This window comes from Vombatus ursinus, unplaced genomic scaffold (genome assembly GCF_900497805.2).
Source record: "Vombatus ursinus unplaced genomic scaffold, bare-nosed wombat genome assembly UNPS02014768.1, whole genome shotgun sequence".
Classification (NCBI taxonomy): domain Eukaryota; kingdom Metazoa; phylum Chordata; class Mammalia; order Diprotodontia; family Vombatidae; genus Vombatus; species Vombatus ursinus.
The window spans coordinates 17,371,146-17,390,544 of record NW_020954546.1 but is presented as its reverse complement, the minus strand read 5'-3'; the positions used below and the strand labels follow the sequence as shown (position 1 = coordinate 17,390,544).

The following is a 19,399-nucleotide window of genomic DNA, read 5'->3' as shown; positions in this document are numbered from 1 at the left end:
GCACCCCCACAGAGAAGTAGGTAGGTAGTAGGTGGGCATAAGTCCACTCACTCCGTAAGACTCTGCCTGGCACTAATACTAACTTATGTTTTTAAAGAAACAGCACTGACAACAAGAGCAGTGAAGACTCTAGGCTATTTTAAAAATCATACAAACAGAGGAATCTATCCCTCTCAGCCACCTGCATTGACAGACCACTTTCTTTATAATGGATTTGTGCTTCTCAACCCGCTGGGATCAGAGTGGCAGCAGAGAAAAAACATGTCTAGAAGATGCCTTACCCTTAGCATTGGCCTGAACGGATCTGTCAACTGTGAAGAGAAAATGACAATTTGGTTACATGCCTGTCACTCAAACAATTGCTCTAATTAACAAATTTGTATTGCTTCATTAGGAGAGGAAATTAAAATGTTAGAATTTTACTTTTAAATGAAGCCCTTTTGGAGAATAATTAGCCCATTTTCACAGTATCAGGAGAACTAAGTGCCCGGCCTCCCTTCCCCCCACCCCACCTCATGAGCCGGGAGCCCTGGTACACAAACACAAGCCAGCTACGAAGCAAGTCTCATCAAACTACAACTGGAGATTACTCGCTTCAAAATCAACAGGAAAATTTGCCTCATTTAGGGCAAAGGGCTGAAATTCCCTTCCACAGGATATAAAACCCCTTTCCAAACCCCACCAAAGGCTTCCTGGGCTCAAAGGAGACACAAGGTCTCAGCGTGGGAATCGGGTACCTCGGTCTACCTAGCACTTACAATGGGGGGGGGAGCAGACAAGAGAGGCAGGCTGTGGGATCGGGCTGCTGCCAAGAGAACCCTTAAAGACCATTGCTAAGGAGCCTACATTCAGAACTTCAAAGGAACTCTGAGGCTACTGAGCCTAAGCTCCTCATTGGAAGGCCTGGCTAAATTCAACCTGGCTGGACAACACTGGAAAATCCGAAGAGACAAACTAAAATGCAATAGATAATAGAGATACTTATAAATTTGAGTCATTTCTGACCCCAACCTCTGGTCCTCAGTCACTAACTTCCTTTTGTCTGTTAAATAGAAAAATGTCATTGGGAAGAAAAAGTACAGCATTGTAAAAAAGTGATCATTTGTGGACATACAATAACCGCATCAACACAAAAGCCCTCCAAGTACCCAATGACTTACAGACACACCCATCATACTATTACATATTTTCCCCTGGGAAAGGAGTGAGGAGAAGAGTCCTTTTTTCTATCTTAGAATTAGATTATTAGAGTAGATTATTATCTATCTTAGAATTAGATTATTAGATTAGATTTTCTATCAGCTTCATAGAAAGGCCTTTAGATTTCTGAGGAAAGCTGGATATATCCCGACTTTCAGTGAGGCCAGTGGTTATTAAAAACAAACAAACAAATAAAAAACAAAACAAAAAAAACTATCATATTTAGGGTTATAGCTTTAGAGCTGAAAGAGCAACCCCATATGAAGAAAATGGGGTCCAGATGTGAAGGGACTTGTTCCTGGTCACCCAGATAGTAATTAGCAGGAGTGAAACTTGAACCCAGGACCTCCAAATTTGCATCCACACCCACCATTCTTTCTAACAGTTGATACTGATTCTCTGTTTAAGGCATCTTATGACGATTTCTTTTGAAAGGATGACAAAAAATAGGCAAGAGATTAGAGCAAAGTCACCCAAGGAGTTGCTGAGGATGATGAAATATAACCAGACGAGAAGTCCTATTTCCTAGGTTCAGACCTTTCAAAGTAAGCTCCTTTTCTCCCAGGAGAAACAATTTCTCATTGTACTTCCTACCTGCAGTAAAAGTGACCCAGGTGGCTATTACTGTAATAGACATTTTCTTTCAGGGACTGAAATGGATGATAAAAAGAACATTTTTCTTTGAGCACATGCAGGTGTCTCCAAACCTACCCTTGGGTCTTTTTGTAGGAGAGTGTGAGGGACCGTCCCGGGTCGAGCAGCAACATCGATAGGGTTGGACGTCTACAAATACCACAAAAGCAATGAATTAGACAAGATAATAGGAGGTACCACATTCTCTGTACTTTGGAACCGATGGCTTTCTACGCAGAATAAAATAGATGATTTCCTTTATCTTAGTTTGTCTTAGTTGTCAGTATACTTTTTTAATTCATTTTAAGGTGTGATTACATAATTACCTATTAAGTTAGTTTCTTATTAATTAATCTTTGAGAAGCCTTCCATGTTTGCTTTATTTCAAGGAAATTCACCAGAGACTGCCTTCTTGGAGGCTAGCATGAAACCAAATTTGTTAGCAGAATGATCTGACCCAATTTAATGAAATGTGAATCACAGAACCCTAGGATCACAGAGTTAGAGAGGCAAGAGGGACCTTAGGTTCATTCTCCTCATTTTACAGATGATGAAATTGAAAGAGGTGAAATACACGCCCTCGGTCACGTAAGTATTAAGTGTATTAAGTGTCTTTAGCAGGATTTGAATCTAGGATTCTTCAGTCATTTGACACCAAAGTGATGAGCTGACAATTTTCATAAGCTAAAGTAGAAATTGTTTTTTCTTAGCTAATTGCTAGACAGTATTCTTTTCCTTAACGTATTGGCTTCTTTCTTTCTTTCTTTCATTTTTTTTTTTTTTGCTTTATCACCAAAACAAGTCCAAGAAATGCTTAAATGAGCATTAGAACAATTTACGATATCAGGTGTCTCCCATCAGAGAACCTCAGAGTGTTTTAGAGACATTTAGAGAGCTAACGTTCTGAATTTTAACTGGCATACAACAGCCAGGATTCACACACACGGGAATCACTCATTAGCAATGGTGGAAATGAGACAAGAGAACTGGGTTTGGGGACCTCCCAGCTCGATCATTAAATAGTATATAAATGATTTAAAAGTAATTCGACTTCCTGAGTAAATCACTTCCATTCCTGCCATTGCTCATAAGTAACTCTTAATAATCCTTGTCATCTCTGTATCACCCTTCTAAAGAACACACACTATCCACCCCACCCTACTCCAATACATAGCAGGATTTCCTTTGTAACAGTGCAATGGATAGGAAGGGCAGTGGGAGGAGGGAAGAACTGAAGGAATAAGTAATATTATGCCTATGAATAAAATGATCAGGATATATAATAATAATAGTTAGCATTTATAAAATACTTTAAGTTTGGTAAAGTGTTTTACAGAAGTTCTCTTACTTGATACTTATGACAAACTGTAGGGTAGGTGCAATTATTATCATGTCCTCATCCCTTCATCCCCAATTACTATCATCAAACTGAGGCTGAAAGAGATTAATGACTTGCCCAGGGTCTCTCAGCTCATATCTATGGCCAGATTCAGATTCAGGTCTTTCTGACTCCAAGTCTAACGTTCTTAAGAATTAGGATGTCTGGATCTAATGCTAGGTGTGTCTTTCAAACAGAATGCTCTGCGTCTTTGTCTCCATACAAAGAAATGAACTGGTCTGGAAAAAGGAGCCCCTAAGTCTGGGCACTGAACCTTCCTACAAGGGAGGGAGAGAGAGGGGGAGTGCTGGAGAGGGAGGAGGGGATTAAAAAAAAAAATAAAGAAATCAGCTGCAGCCCAACTAACAATTAAGCTACAGAGTTGTTAACAGCCTGATTAGCATACATATGAAGAACTCCACTAATGAACGGCAATCTACATATTCAATCAGTAAGAAGGCCTAGAAGGACCTATTTCAACACCAGGAGAGACACTTCTTTGCACAGATGTAGTTTTCAGTGCGATTGGATAATTGTAAGTGAGGGAAAAGAGGAGAAAAAAGGACTAATTTATTAAATGACCTAGTACTCTGTTTTAGGGACATCCATGTGAGGGCTATGTTGCTCCCAAGAGGGGTGTCGAGGAGTTGGGGAAGCCAGCGGGGGTGTCGAAGACAGGGCTTTGGAGATGAGATATGTGACGTGGTCAGTTAGGTGAACCACAATGACCTAATCAACCCGGCCGGCGAAACTCTGATCTTGGAAAAGCATTCTTCTGGGAAAAATGATACTTTGGAAATAGAGCGAGTCTCAATATCTGTGCCTTTCATTTCTGTGCATGTTTCAAAATTTTAGGACAATCATCTTTTTTGGAAATCTCACAGGTTCTGGATCTAGAGCTGAAAGGGATGTTGGTGGTCACTAGACCAGATTTACTAATGAGGACACAGAGGAACTGAGAAGGTGACTTGCCCAAGGTCACCCAGGTAGTAAATGGCTGACATGGGATACAATTCTGCAAAAAAGTTATGGAATATGGTGATAGTCTCCTAGAGAATCTGTTACCAAACTGACGGGCAGCCTGGAAGAGACTGGCCCTTGGACCTGGACCTTGGTATGAATCCTGCCTCAGACCCTTTCTGTACAGTCCTGGGCAAGCCATTTAATCTTTGTTTGCCTCAGTTTTCCTATCTGTAAAAGGGGGTTGGACTTGATGACCTTTCAGGTCCCTTCCAAGTTCTGATTTTATGATCCCAGGATCCATGAGATTCCTCATCCATCATGGAATAAGGGGAGGAAGAAGAAAGTACAAAGACAAGAAAAACCCCAACAAAATTCACTGTTTTATAATCTGATAACGAGCTAACGGCAGGGTCAACTTCCAATTTACAATGGCTGGCTACTAGGGTGAGAAGGTGACTTCATTTTCTACTCCGTCATAGAAGGGAAGGAATTACGTTCGAGGAAAAGTTGCATTGGCCCTCCACACTCGTGCTTCCACCTAGTGTCAGCTCTTGAAGGGAGATTCTCATGGACAGGGCAGCAAAGACCAGCTCATCTGCCAAGGTGGTGACCAACCACGTCAGAACGCGGCCGGCGCATTTCCCTGCTTGGAAACGCAGCAGAAACAAATGGGGCTGATGGAGCACATGGCAGAACAGGTCTGGGCTGGGGCATCTTCTTTTATTTAGCAGGACAAGGGCTATCCAGTAAAAGAAAATTCCACCAATAGTCATTGTCAAGGATGATCTTCTCCATGACCCTTGTGCAGTCCCCTAGTTCCCTTCCTCCTCTCTCCAAATTACCTTACAGCTATCTTCTATGTCCCCTCTATTAGAATGTAAACTTCTCAAGGGCAGGCAGAGATTAGCACGCTTAATAAGCTCTTCATAAGGGCAAGGATTATTTCATAGCAGGGATATTTGTTCATTAATTAATTGATTAATAGAATTTAAGGTCCTTGAGGGCAGGATCTGCCTTTTTTTTTTTTAAATTCCAAGTACCTGGCACATAGTAGAAACTTAATAAATGCTTGCTGATTTTTTTGGATTGACAGATATCTTTCAGATGGACTTTTATAAGGAGTTTCTCGTAAGAAGCTAAGCCGCCATGATATTTATGGAAGGTACATTTCAGAGACTATTGCATCCTGCCCCAAAAGAAATCGGGTGGTCATGAAATGTTACAGGTTAAGGTTTTTGCTGGCTAGATGTGAAGAACATCTTTGTATCTGAGCCCCAAGAGCCCTAGCTTTCAGAAGGGTCAAATACCAGCCTGTTTCCAGACCTTTAATACTGACCCGTTGTGTGTACTCTCATAAATTGGTTTCTTACCTTAGGCTGAAATGCTCCTTGCAGGGACCCAAAGGGACCAGTAGGTGGGATCATAGGGGGGATGCCCGAGACAGCAGGAGGATATGAATGAAACAACTACAGGCCAAAGACAAGGGGAGAAAAAAGAGAAAAGATTTGAACAAGTTTGCCAAAGCCGACGGATATCCTCGAACCCTCTTCCCACACAGATAATGACTTAGACATTAGCAAAGCAAACTTAGTCAACTCCGTTCAGTGCCATTAGTCAAAGGAGCCCATGAAATGAGCACACAGATGTGCCGTGAATGTTCAACTTTAACAAGTTAAAAGTAGTTCAGAATTAATCAGCCAACAAATGACGTCCCGGATGAGACCATCATTATGAAGGGAGCTTTTCTAATTATTAATTGTTAAATTGGATAGAAGTCCTAAATGGTTAGAGATGTTAATGCATATCAAAAGGGGGGGGTGGGAGGGGGTTCTGAGCCAAATAAGATGCCCAGAAAATTACAAGTTAATTAAAAAAAAAAGCAAGAAAGAAGCAAGTCTTTATGAGTTCCAAGATTTTATACCATTAAAACTCAATTAGTAGTTTAGATTTTTAATAGTTTCTCTAGGAAATGAGAAAATATTCACAATTCTTGCTTCATTAGCTTATTCTGGTGGACTGTCTGACACTGAGGACAATTTAATTTCCCAAGATGATGATAAATATTTCTGGAAGAAACACATTTACTATAGTTTTTTGCTTTTTTGTTTTTTAATGAAGTCCACCCATTCTCCAACAAGACGGAAGCCAGTAGGAGAAGGGAGGTAAGCCTCTACAAATTATGGGCCTGAAATAAACCTGATTTTTAAACATTGCTTTTGTTTTAAAAGCATTTCAGACATCAACTACCCGTCTGAGTCTGCATGCAAAGCTTGTCTTTGTTGGATTTACAGACTGGAGGTGCACTGAAAGGCCATCTAGTCAAAGCCCTTCCTTTTATGGAAGAAGAAATGGTAAGTGATTTGCCCACAAAGCCAAGACTGGAACCCAGGTCTGGGGTCTCCAAGCACCACCTTCTCTCCATGAAGCCTTTCCATGATCCCCCTAGCCTCTAGTACCCTCCCTAACTAGAACTAGTCTCTTTTTAACTGTTTGATTGTGTGTGTGTGTGTGTGTGTGGTATTTCCTCTTAGGATGTAAGCTCTGTGAGGGCAGGTTTGCTTTCCTTCTCTCTTTGTATCCTTAGAGCTTTAAAAAAGTGCCTGGTACACAGTAGGCACTTACTAAATGCTTGTTGCTTGGATGATTGATTTCCACTGTACCAAGATGCTTCCAAACCACACTGGATCAGTTCTACTAATCATCCAAGGGTACAAAAGAAATGTTATTGGTCTAACTATCCAAGGATAAGAGGAAAAAAGACCATTTATGAGGTCCTGAGGCAAATTTCTTTAATGAATGGCCAACTCAGATGGCACCCAATAGGGCAAATGCAATACCCAAGAGGCCCAGAGTAAGGACACAATGGAGAGCCAGGACACCTGGGAACTAATGCCAGCTGCCACTGATGAGTTGGGAGATTTTGGCCAAGTCACTTAACTTCCTCTGTTTGGCATCTACGAAGCTCTCCATAACCTGGCTACTTCCTACCTTTGTCATTTTCTTAGATCTTTTCCCCTTCAAACGCTGTGGGATCCAATTACATTGGCCTGCTTGCAACTTTCGCAATAAGACACTCCATCTTCCTAGCCCCTCCCCTGGCCCCCACACCTCTGCTTCATCACAGCTCACTAAGTTCAACAGGTACCATTAAAAATGATTTTTAATTTTTAATTAAATTTATTTTTTAAAAATTTTAATTTAAAATTAATTAAATTTAAAAATGATTGTTTTTTCTTAATTTCCAGAGCAAAAACATGTGAAAGAAACTCAGTTTCCTTGGCTTCCTTCAAAACCTATCTTCTGTATTAAGTCTTCCCTGGTTCCTCCAGCTGCAAATTTCAGATGAATTTCACCTACTCTGTATATATCTTCTATGTACCTAGTTATCTATACATTGCTTTCCCCCCCTTGACTGGAAGCTCCCTGAGGGCAGGTACCATCTTTTTGCCTTTTCGCCTCCACAGAAAGCGTTTTTTAAAAGCCTGTTGGCTCACTCAGACTCAGTTTGCTCAATTACAAAACAAGGATAACTAACCTACCTACTTAACAAATTTGGTGTAAAATTGATGAAAGAGTTCTATAAACTAGTCAGTCTAATACCAATGTGAGGGATGGCGATGGCTATTTACTTCAGAAGGAAAGGGAGTAAAATAGAAACAGGGCTTCGAGTCAAACATTTTGGGAGAACTTAATGCTTCAGTTGCAACTACTTGGTCAAAGGCCCTATTAGACTCAACTCTCTCCTCCCTCCTGCCTTGCGTTATATAACCTGTAAAAAATGCATGATAATGGAGGCCTTATATTAATAATTCATTTCCATATGTTGGCTGCTTCCAGGCAATTATTGAAACACGTCAGCTTTCCATTATTTTCCCCCTACTTCTAGGGCCCAGTTCTGTTCCTTCTCCTTCCCTTTTTCTTATTTCATTCTGTCTTGCTCTCTTCAATGAAGCAGCAAACTTTGCATCCTAATTGATATGGAACTAAATCCACTTAAACAGTGATTGGGAACCAAGTGCCCTCATTTAAAACAACTTTTAAGTCGAAAATGGTGTTTTAGAAGCTCGAGTGCATTGCATCTAATTCCCCTGCAATGCCCTAATCCCCCAAAGCAGGAAGGAAATTGAAGCACTGTGTCGAGTTAGCCCACATAGAGTTTATAATATGAAATAACTTTCCCACTGTACATTGTAAGAAGCCCGACAATTAAATGCATGTCACCCTAAAACAGGAGCATTTCTTTTTAAATGGCTGCATTTATAGGAGGCCTTATTTATTTTTAAAAAGATGTTTTCAACAAGTTTTTCATCTACACTATTGTTACTGCTCCCCCCAGAATACAGCTAATTATCCTGCCTTATTCCAGGCCCCCCTCTACACTCCTTACCCCCTGCTGCCAAATTTCTACCAATAAAGTTTCTTCTCTATGGACACCTAAAAGATGTCAGACATGCAAATCACCAAGGAGCATCATTTTTGCTTTCATCAGCTTCAAGGACAGGAATCCAGAAACCCTTAAGAAATGATGGGGTGGGGTGGGTGTAGGGGCTCCCTCCCCGCTTCTAAATCCCCTATCACCAGCTATCATTGTGGTTATAGACTTGGGGCTGGCAGGGGCCTTAGAGGTATGGAATCCAAACTCCTCATTTTACAGATGAGGAAACTGAGGCCAAGGGACATGAAGCAACGTCAAATCGTAAATACAGAGGTGGAAGGAGACCAGTAAACTGAATCCCTTCATTTGACAAGTGAGGCCCAGAAGCTGTGACTTGCCCAAGGTCACAGTTAGCAAATACTGGAGGTGGGATTTGAATCAAAGTCTTCTTAATTACACAGAGAATGTCCTATCCACTCCATCATACTACCCTCAATGCCGTTACAGTAGCATCCCTCCCTAACTCCCTCATTTGCATTTATTTTCTTTATATTATACACAAACACACACACACAGAGGAACATATGCACATGTTTTGTCTCCTACCTGTGAACAGGGATTGTTTCTTCCCTTCTACACCTCGAACAGGGCCTGGAACATTATTATTCTCACTCTAATAACAGGCCCTTAATAAATGTTTATTGATGACCATTTTTTTCTCCGTGGGTTCTCTTCTTATCCAGGCCACAGGGATGGCAGATTTGCAGCTGGGAGGGCCTTAAAAGTTATGCGGTCAAATACCTTTATTTATTTTAAGGACCAGGAAACAGAGGCCCGGACAGGTAAAGGGACTTATAAGACATCACACACAGGGAGTGAATAGGATCACAGGATAGTAAATTTGGAGCTACAAGGGACAAATCCATCTGAAAAGAGCGTAATTCACTTGCCCAGGGCAACATGTACAGAAAAGGTTACAGTCCACAGGTACCGGGGAAGGCGCCTAAAAAAAGTTAACAAGGCAGGTCACACAAAGACCCAAAAGGAAAGGTTAACTTTCCTGTCCTGTCTTATTAAGGTACACTTTTCTCTTACCATCACAGAGCATTGAAGGTCAAACTCAATCTGGGGGGCCTTAAGCACTAAATTTTAAAAGGGATTTTCTAAAGGCAGCTGGTAGACCGGTGGAAAGAATGCTAGGCCTGGGGTCAAGAAGACTGGAGTTCCAATCTAGCCTCAGACACTTACTAGCCACATGACTCCCCCATCTTGGGCAAGTCATTTAACCCATTTGCCTCAATTTCCTCATCAGTAAAATGGGGATAATAATAGAACATAACTAGCCATGTGACCCCTCTCCTTGGGCAAGTCACTTAACCTGTTTGCCTCAGTTCCTTCATCTGTAAAATGGGGATAATACTAGTACCTATATCCCAGAGTTGTTGTGAGGATAAAGATATTTGATTATTTTTTAGTGTTTAATTAATTTATTTTGATTTATCAACAATCATTTCCATGAGCTTTTGAGTTTTAAATTTTTCTCCCCCTCCTTCCCCAAGACGGCGCATAATCTGATATAGGCTATATAAGGATAAAGATATTTGTAAAGTGCTTAGCAAAGCCTAGTGTTATAAAAATGCTAGATATTATTATTAGTTCTAATTCTTGAGAGACTGACCCAAGGTCATTTCCAAATGTCCATGTTTACCATTTTTTTTATTTCATCCACCTCCCACATCTCATCTCCTGTCAGCCTACATAAGCATCCCTGAATTAATTAATATGCTTGACTACCCTAGTAACTGATGTGTCTATTAATATAATAAGAGATACTAAGAGCAAAAATAAAAATATTTAAAAACAGCAAATCAAAATAGTCATAAACACAGAGGATGGAGCTGTTGGGATGGGGATGAGGGAAGTCCCATTTCAAAGCAAAAGAAAGGCTAAAGAGACAAGCAACTCAAATACTTTTCAGATAAGATGACGCAGTATCCATCCCCTAATCAAAACATCATGATCCGCTGCTCACGTTCCATACCCCCAACTCAGCCCTGGCCTTCGGAGGTCACCAATTGTGTAACTCAGGCAGCTGTCAACTCTGGTCTCAGACCATATGCCTTAACCCAGAACAAATTCCACTTTCTCTCCGGTGTCATTCACTCATAAAGGCCCCTTTGTTTCAGCCAACAATAACATTCTTTGTATTTCCTTTCTCTAAACAATGCTCTGACATCCAATTACAAAGGGAACCACTTCCTATGGTGGCGGCATGCAAGAGCCTTCCGCATTCAGCCAAAAAGAGATGAGAAATGACTTTTGGAAAGGAGTTATTAAACCTTGGATACACCGGAGGACTTTGTATTTGGCAGAAATAGTTCATATCTAACACCTGAAGGGCCTGGGGTAAATACAAGTCCTGATTTCCTATAAATCTAATTTGGTGATTTCTGATCCTGCTGAAATCATGATAAAGCAAAGATTTGCCCCACTTTTCACAGGGTGGACAAGCTTGCCACTTCCAGGCTGACCTTTGGAGCCAGCTTGGTCTTGCTCGAAAGCAGCAGCCTCCTCCATGATCTTTTGATTGAGAGATGATACTGCATCCTTTCCCCCCAAATAAAGCACCAGGAAAAACAAAAAACAGAAAGCAACCCCAGACCAGGAGCAGCCGTGAACGCATTCCTACAAAGGACTGGTCAGAGAGCATGCACTCCTGGCCACATGGGGACAGGATGGCTTCAGTCCTAACAAGGGAAACAAGCATGGATATTCAACACGGACACAGTAAGGTAAACTCACACTGTGACGGTAGAAGGGGTCAACTTTTGTAGGATATTTGTCAAACTGTAAAGGGATCAAAGCAAAAACTAGTTATTCTGTGTTTCGACATTGGTATCCATAGGTTCTTCACCTCTCTGGTCACTGGTCTAGATGCCTATCTTCTCTATCAATCATTAAATCAATCATTTATCAATCATTAAATAACAAACAATTCAGTCACGCCACCTGACATTAAACCTTTCCGATAACTCGAGTTGTCTACCCCCATGAGACTGGGAGCTCCTTGACAGCAGAGACTGTCTTTTTTTTTTTTCTTTTTATCTCCAGAAATTTGTATAGTGACCAGCATACAGGAGGTATTTGTAAAAGGGTGTGCTGGTAAATGTTTAACAACCAGCTCTCCAAAAAAAAAAAAAGCCTCTGCCCAAGATATCTTTGAAAGTTTAATTTGCATTAACGTTTCCTCCATTGCTTTCTTAAGGATAGCCAATCAACAAAACAATAATTCAAGCCCTAATTTGCAGTTTGATGATTTCCAAGGTGAAAGTATTCATGCTAAACATTTAACAACTGGCTTTGATCACTGGTATGAGCTGGCTCCAGTATACCCCCGCACTTAATAAATGCTTGTTGACTTAACTCGAGTTAGTGTCATGTAACCATTTAACAACTGAGGAAGGGCAGGGAGAGGCAGGTTTGAACCAATCCAGTGATTTCCTGCTCACTCTACCCATCTATTTAGGGTAAGAACAGACCAGATCTCTGCACCAGACAATGGAGGTTTTTTGCTTTGATTTTTCTGGGGGGAGAAATCAGAGGGAATTTTGCTTGGTGCCCCGGCCCTTCCGGCATTCTCCTCCGTGGAAGAGCTGGGGATGCCATTGCTCCCGGCCCAAGTTATGCTAAAACCCAGCAACTCTGGAAAGGCCTTGTGCTCTCTCCTGAGCAGCCACCCAGAAGGATTCTACCATTTCCTCTAAATGGTATTATCATCTTGAAACTGCCACCAAGTCATCTCCCAATGATGTGGAAGAGTGCTGAAAATGGCTTCCCAGTCAAAGAAGCCCATGAAAGGACACCTGATGAGAATTTCATTTTACCTAGAGAAGGACGGACAGGATTGTTAAAAGTAAATAAACCTGATTAAACCAACAGTGTTTTCTCATAATGTGGCAAGGTGGAAATTTTCTTCTTCTCATTTCTAAAACCTAACAAACACCTGTGAAACTTGATCTTTTCCTTTCTTTCCTTCTAAAATCTAATTCAATTTTGCAAAGAAAAGGAAAAAAAAAAGGCTTGGCTACACCACAAAAAGGTAAATTTGTCTGAAACCCCTTTGTGCTGAATTTAGGGATATCCCTGCCCCACTGATTGTCTGTGACATTCCTCAACGTAATTACATGGTAAAAAAAGAAAAGGAAAGCAAATATGTTCATTCCAATATAAGCAGATACAGGTAGGCTTCTCACTGGCTGGATTTAAAGATCTGCAGTGTGTAGCTCTGGGCTTTTCATCCCATTCCCTGCTGTCAACATGAACAAAGACCACGCCAGGGTTGGTCACTTGTGGAAGATGAAAAGATGACTTGCTTTGTGCAAGCTCCTGCCATAGAACCGAAGGCTCTCTTCCTTACTGTGAAGCATCCTTGCCTTGCCTTGCCTTGCCCTGGCTGCGGTGAATACTGAATTAGCTCCTCCTACACTCTTACCCATTTTCTTTACTCTAACACCTGTCCTGAGAGTAAGAAGGGGAATGAGGTAAACAGGTAGGCCCTGATGGGAACCAGGAGCTGGACTGACGGACTCCTTCTCCCTCATCCCTCCTTTGAAGAAATGCAACCATAGCCACTCTTGGGCAGTGTAAGTATAAACCAAAAGGTAGGCCCCCTCATAGGTGGGGACACTACTCTTAAGATTCCCAGATAAAGAGGAGCTCGCTTTTAAGGAGCTGAGAGTAAGGACAGAGAAGAGGGGTTTGGAGCAGCCAGTAATTGAGACACTTAGGTCTGGAATGAAGCTTCTAGTTTGAAGCCAAGCTGAGATAAATCAAGCCTCCTCCTCTCCTTAAGAGGGAAGGATTCTGTTCTCTCTGGAAAAAGAAGAGGATCAATGATTCCCAGCAGAGGCAAACGAATCCCCCAGAAATACCACTCCTACCCATGCCCAACCATTCATAACCAACCCCCCCACCCAGGCCCCAGGACAAAGTTGAGAGTAGAATAGAGAATAGAGTCGCGCTCTACTTATCCTCACATTTCTGCCTGGGGTACGCACCATGGGCGGTGCTGGCGTCGGCATGATGGCCGTGGGTGGGATGGCGTGTGGGAAGGGCGTGAAGGTGTGCTGGTGCGTGTGTTGGTGTGTGTGTTGGTGCTGGTGTTGGTGTTGGTGAAACTCAGTCCTCAGGTAGGGTGGAGGGCCAAGGGATGCCCCGCGGTCAGCACTCTGTGAGGCCAAAAAACGTGTGTTCAATTCCTGACGTAGGAGGTCTTGCTCTGGAAAAGAGGACAAGGAAGAGATTGAGGGACGCCTTGTTTATGGACCTTGAGACTGTAACCTTTCTAAAGGCAGACACCATGTTTGTACGCCCAGTGCCTATCATAGTCAGAATTTAATAAGTGTTTGCTGATTGGGGTCAGTTGAGTTGCCAATGGCGCCAATCCTGTTGACTCTTTTTTAGGGATGAAATATCTAACCTCTCTGACTCAGTTTCCTTGGTTATAAAATAGGGATAATAATAGCACCTACCTCACAGAATTGTCATTTATAACACTTGTAAATATTTATAATGCTAATATTTAACAATTATTTAATAATTAATAATTTAATAATCAATAACAATTAATATTATGCACAGTGCCTGGCACACAGTAGGTGCTATTTTAGTCTTTTTCCTTCCCTTACTTTAAATTGGTGTCACTGGTACAATGCAGTTGGTTCTTAACCAAAGAGGAAGGTGACTGACACCCCAAAAACATTAGATGGGAAGGGGAAAAAAATCCTGCCACGAAACTGGATGCGATGAGTCACTTGCTGATGGACAGCAGACTACAAGACCCACGAGGGAAAAAACTGTTTCATGTACGTCTGTGTATCCTTCGCACTTAAGAGTGTTCCCTCCTCCTACTTAGATGCTGGTTGACTGACGAGCAAACCCAGATAGATTTGGGTAAAGAACATGATTGAAATGCATCCGCCTTCCCAATCCATCCTGATGCACTCGGGCTGAAGCAGCCGTCTCTCTGACCATCCATGCAGTTTCAGGGTGGCGCCGGCCACGTCTGGCTCCTACCTGAGTAAGTGCTCCCTCCTGGGTGTCCAGGAACCTGCAGAGTCCCCGATGTCAGCGGAGGAGGAGGAGGCAAAGCCGTGGGCGGGGCAAACATATTGGGGTGATGAGAGTGAGCAGGGGGCTGGAGGGTGGGTGTGAAGCTGTGGAGGGGGCTGTGGCTGGGGAGAGACAGGGGGAAGGGGGAGGCCGAGGGATGGTGGGACAGATGATTCTGGGGGGGCTGACTCTTCGCAGGCGTACTACTTCTGCTACTGCTGTTGGGGAAGAAAAGAAGACACACGCTAAAAAAAAGAAATAGCAAAAGCATGGGCAATTCATTATTTTTTTAAACCATCATTTCAATCCCCCAAAGAACGCCCCGCTAACAATTTGTCCCTCTTGTTCCTGCCCACACTGAGAAACCCCTCCTCATCTCCCCCTTCTTCCCGGTTTGTCTCCGGTCTCTGTTTCTCTCTCTGTCTCCACGTCTCTCTCCCTCTCATAATTTCATTGGGGTAGGGTAGTACCCTTCTTTGCAACTTTTATTGTAAGTGTTAGCTGGGGGGCTGAGAAGTTAAGTGACTTGCCTAGGGTCATACATGCAGTGTCTGTAGGAAGCAGGACCTGAATCCAGGTCCTACCGACCAAAGCTGACTCTTTCTGCACCATGCTATGCCCCCTCTTACACAGTACTCAAGAGGCGCTTTCACCCAAATCTAGGCTCCTCTAAATGGCAACATCATAACTGGAAATGATGGATGCAGCCCCCCGGCCCCCCGGACACTTCTCAGAACACGCCGCTGATTCTGAATGGTTCACCGGCATCAGCTGCAACTGCCCCTTGGTCTCCAGGTCCTGAAACCAGCCCTAAACTTACTTTTTGCCCCGTGAAATCCATACACTGGAGCTATACAAGGACAAAGATCGAAAAGATTTCCACCTCATCCAGTGACCAGCTCAAAAGGAAGAGAATCCAAGAAACTGTCTTGATAACCCACAAACTCAATGGTGGTGGGAAAAACACAGAGACTAGGAATTCACAGACTCAGGGCTTTAGAAGTCCTTCGAGGAAATTCTAAATTCTAAATTCTTCCTTTTGCCGGTGAGGAAATTTGGTTAAAGGAAGTTTTAAAAGACTTGTTCAGGGTTACACAGAGTGTCAGGATTTGAAACAGGTTCTCTGATTCCAAATCAAGAATAATTCCACCATTTCTTGGGACCTACCCTCCTGAAGAGGCCTGCTAGGAGGGTAAGGTGTCAAAATGGAGGTGAAGACATTTTGAGAAAACACCAAATGCCACACACACCAGCACACACACGCACGCACGCACATTCATACTGGGTGTGATAATTGTGAGCTCTTGAATAATCAGGAGTATGCTGGGTTCCTTCCTAAGAAAACCCTCAGAATCAACTCCCGCTGACTGTCTACTCCCCTTCCTTTTGTGATTTTATTTAAAAAAATCCCACACATACCCACACAACCCTTTCTCTTATAATTCAACAAACGCAGGACTGAACAGAACTGGGGCTTTCGATGACACTTCTCTTCCCTCTTGTTAGTACCCACCCGAGAAAAAGGAATCATCATTAAAAAAAAAAAAAAAACAAAACAAAACAAAACCCAGAAACTGAAACAAAAACTCAACCCTCTAAAGACAACACTCAGAGGCCACATCTTTCTGTGTCTGTAAAATCAGCAAATGCTTTTGATACCCAGGCATCATGGAGTAGTGGAGAGAACACTGACTCTGGAATCAAAAGACCTGGGTCCAGATTTCACCTCTGATGCTTACTATCTGTGTGACCTTGAGTAAGTCACCTAACCTCTTCGGGCCTCAGCTTCCTCTTCAAGAAAGGAAGGAAGGGTGGAAGGGAGAGAAGGGGAAGAGGGAAGGAGGGAACGACAGAGAGGAGAGAGAGGAAAAAGGAAGGGAGGGAGGGAGGGAGGAAGGAAGGAAGGGAGGAAGGAAGGAAGGAAGGAAGGAGGGAAAGGTAAGGTTGGATTTGGTAGACTTGGAAGCTCCTTCCAGCTCAGGAGCTAGGATCTTACATGTCACATAAATCTCTTGCATCTCAGTTTCCTCACCTGTAAAATCAGTGAGTTAGACCAAATGCTCTCTAAAGTCTTTTTCAGCTTAAACTCTAATCCCATATGCCCCTGAGGGGAAGAAACCCTCTCTCGCTTCCAATTCTTTCTTCAAAGGTCCTCTCCTACGTCCAACTTGGTGCTCTAAACAGACTCGGTCTATCTTTAATAAATGTGTGCTGTTATCTAATAGACTCCGTGTTCTCCTTTCCCAGACTGATGGCCTAGGCTTTCTTGATTCTGTAAAAGACCCCTGTATTGCTTTCATTCTTCTCTCCTTTCTCTTGCCTCTTTCTTCCCTCCAAAAGGATGACTTGCCCTGATTCTTGGTCCTAGGTAGGAAACACCCTCTCTTTCCGCGACCCATGTTCTCATCCTCTTTCTAACTTCTGACCCTGGGAAGCTCTCTTTGTCATGGAAAGGCCAAGCCCTTTCCCAGGGGCAATGGCTCCCATCACTTTGGGATCTCCCAAACCCTCCTTGCTGCCTCCCAAGCCCACCTCGGCGGGGCAGAACGCCAAGCAGTCCGGCTCACCTCAAGCTGTTGAGGCTTAGGCTGCTGCTATTATAAGCAGAGAGCGGCTGGGAGAGGTTCTGAGAAGAGGGGTGCAGCTGTACCGAGGGGAGACTTTGGTGAACGGTCTGGGTGGGCGACTGTGGCCTGGGGGGCCGCTGCACTGGAGGCTGTGGGGGAGGCTGTAGCGGGGCTTCCGGAGGGGCCTGTGGCGGCTGAGGAGCCTGAGGTGGCAGCTGAGGAAGGACTTCCACGCGCTGAAGCAGGACTGGGCCCGGGCCTGGGGAGGGGGCCTGTAGCTGCGGTTCTGGCTGAGCTGCCTGAGGACAGCGGTCTTTAGGCACCACAGGCTCAAAGACGGGCTCCTTGCAACTGTCCTGGCTTTTCTCCTGGCTCCTTTCTAATCCCGAAATCTTCGGGACAACGGGCCCTGCATCCTGGGTGTCATTTTCAGTTAGCGTGCCAACGCCTAACTCTGGATCTGCACGGAGGAAGAAAAAGAAAAACCACGGGCAATGATTTATACGTTTGGATGGGGGGGGGCGGAATCCCACCCAGCTCACCCCCACCTCCCACCACCTCCCAAACAAACTCCAAGCCCCAATCACTCAATTCAAGCATTCACTGCAGCTTGTCTCGTTCTGGGTCATGCCAGCTTCGATATAGCTGGTCTGAACATCAACGGACTGAAGATGGGAAAAAATGGCCCAGCAGCCCCCAACACTGAAGCAGGAATGCTTCGAGGGTGAGAGAGGCAGACCAGAAAGCACTAAAGATCTGGAAAGTGACCTGGGCGGCTGGTCTACCTAAAGACGAGTGTTTCCCTTGATCTTGACAAAGTCCACAATAGTGCAAAATTAAAACAACAGCCAACAACTTGATTTCCCCCCCTTTCAAAACAAATATACAGGCCCTGTATACATAAAAGGGAAGCCCTAACAATGCCAAACGCAGCAAATGTGACTTAACAACACACAGATGTTCTCCTTGGCCGTGTGCATTTTTTGCCGGTGAGACAGAACTGACATTTGGGGAAATAAATTTCACCCAGCCATTGCTGCTCCAGTAAGAAAGCCAGGCATCCCGGCCCAAAGAAATAGATCCCAGCCGAATTTGGGATTAAAGCTGGAATGACGCTCTGAACAGGAATTTAAATTGAGCTGACTTCAACTGGGAATGTGATGGCCAGGCTGGGAGTGAAAGAGCCCCCACCAGTTTGGGCTTTGTCTCAAAGTCCTATTTGGCAAGGTCTTAAAAAAAAAAATGGCGTGCATTAGGGGAGGGGGCGATATGTTATAAGACCTCTGCAAAGTCTCTCACTCCCCAGCATCCCTGGCAGAGTGAATTCTTTTGCAACTTGTCAAGGTGGAGATTTCTGGACAGAGAGAGGGAAAACTCAAGTCCAATCACCAGAATAATAGGGACAGAGCAAGGCAAGAAGGGTGGGGGTGGGGGTGGAGAGAGAAGGAGAGAGAAAGAGAGAGGAAGCTCGAGCAGGAGCAAGAACCCTCTCTACCTTACAATGTGAGGGACGACATCATCTTCAGGGCAGAAGACTTAGCTTGGAAAATGGACCTCCTGCCTCCTCCCCTCCATAGCCCCATAAGCACTCTCATGAACAGTCTAGCAGTTTAACATAAAAACTGAGAGGAAAAAAACAAAACAAAACAACAAACCTGCGTGTCCACAGCCAAACTGGCAGACCCATCCAAATAAATCTATGGCCAGCACAAACATTCAGTGGTCTGTAAAAAAGCTGTACTGGTCTAGGCTAGAGCCAATACTCAGTGGGACCCAATTTCCTCCACCCTATCAGCCTGACTTCTTCACCATCTGTCCCCCTTTCGTCTGCTCCGTCTTCCTAGATAGACTAACAGGTCTCTCTGCTCATTACAGAACACTATGGAGTTCTCTGACCAGCCAAGACCCCCACAGGAGGCTCTCTCAGAGGGGGGGGAAGGGAGGATAGGAGGTGGGGAGAGGGGAAATACATCTCTGGCCTTCATTTTCCTTGTCTGTAAAGTGAGGGGTTTGGAGTAGATTGCTTCCGAGGTTCTTTCCAGTTCTTGATCTGCTCGTATGCTTGTGGAGGAAAGAGTGAGAAGAGGAGAGGAGATCAGAGGGGTGAAGGGAAAAGGGAGGAGAGGAGAAAAAGAGGGAAAAATAGGGAGATAGAGAGGAAAGAATAAAGAG

General features: G+C 43.7%; 1 protein-coding gene across 1 annotated transcript in view; it reads right to left on the bottom strand.

Moving 5' to 3' along the window:
- Positions 1–19,399, bottom strand: part of AUTS2 (activator of transcription and developmental regulator AUTS2) — a 1,247,769-nt gene that overhangs the window by 25,422 nt on the left and 1,202,948 nt on the right. Inside the window, exons 7-13 of the mRNA XM_027862320.1 lie at positions 17,228–17,687; positions 14,625–14,878; positions 13,607–13,827; positions 11,352–11,396; positions 5,545–5,640; positions 1,912–1,983; positions 282–311 (exon numbers count right to left, since the gene is read on the bottom strand). Of these exons, the coding sequence (XP_027718121.1) occupies positions 282–311; positions 1,912–1,983; positions 5,545–5,640; positions 11,352–11,396; positions 13,607–13,827; positions 14,625–14,878; positions 17,228–17,687 (1,178 nt within the window). The remainder of the gene's footprint in view (positions 1–281; positions 312–1,911; positions 1,984–5,544; positions 5,641–11,351; positions 11,397–13,606; positions 13,828–14,624; positions 14,879–17,227; positions 17,688–19,399) is intronic.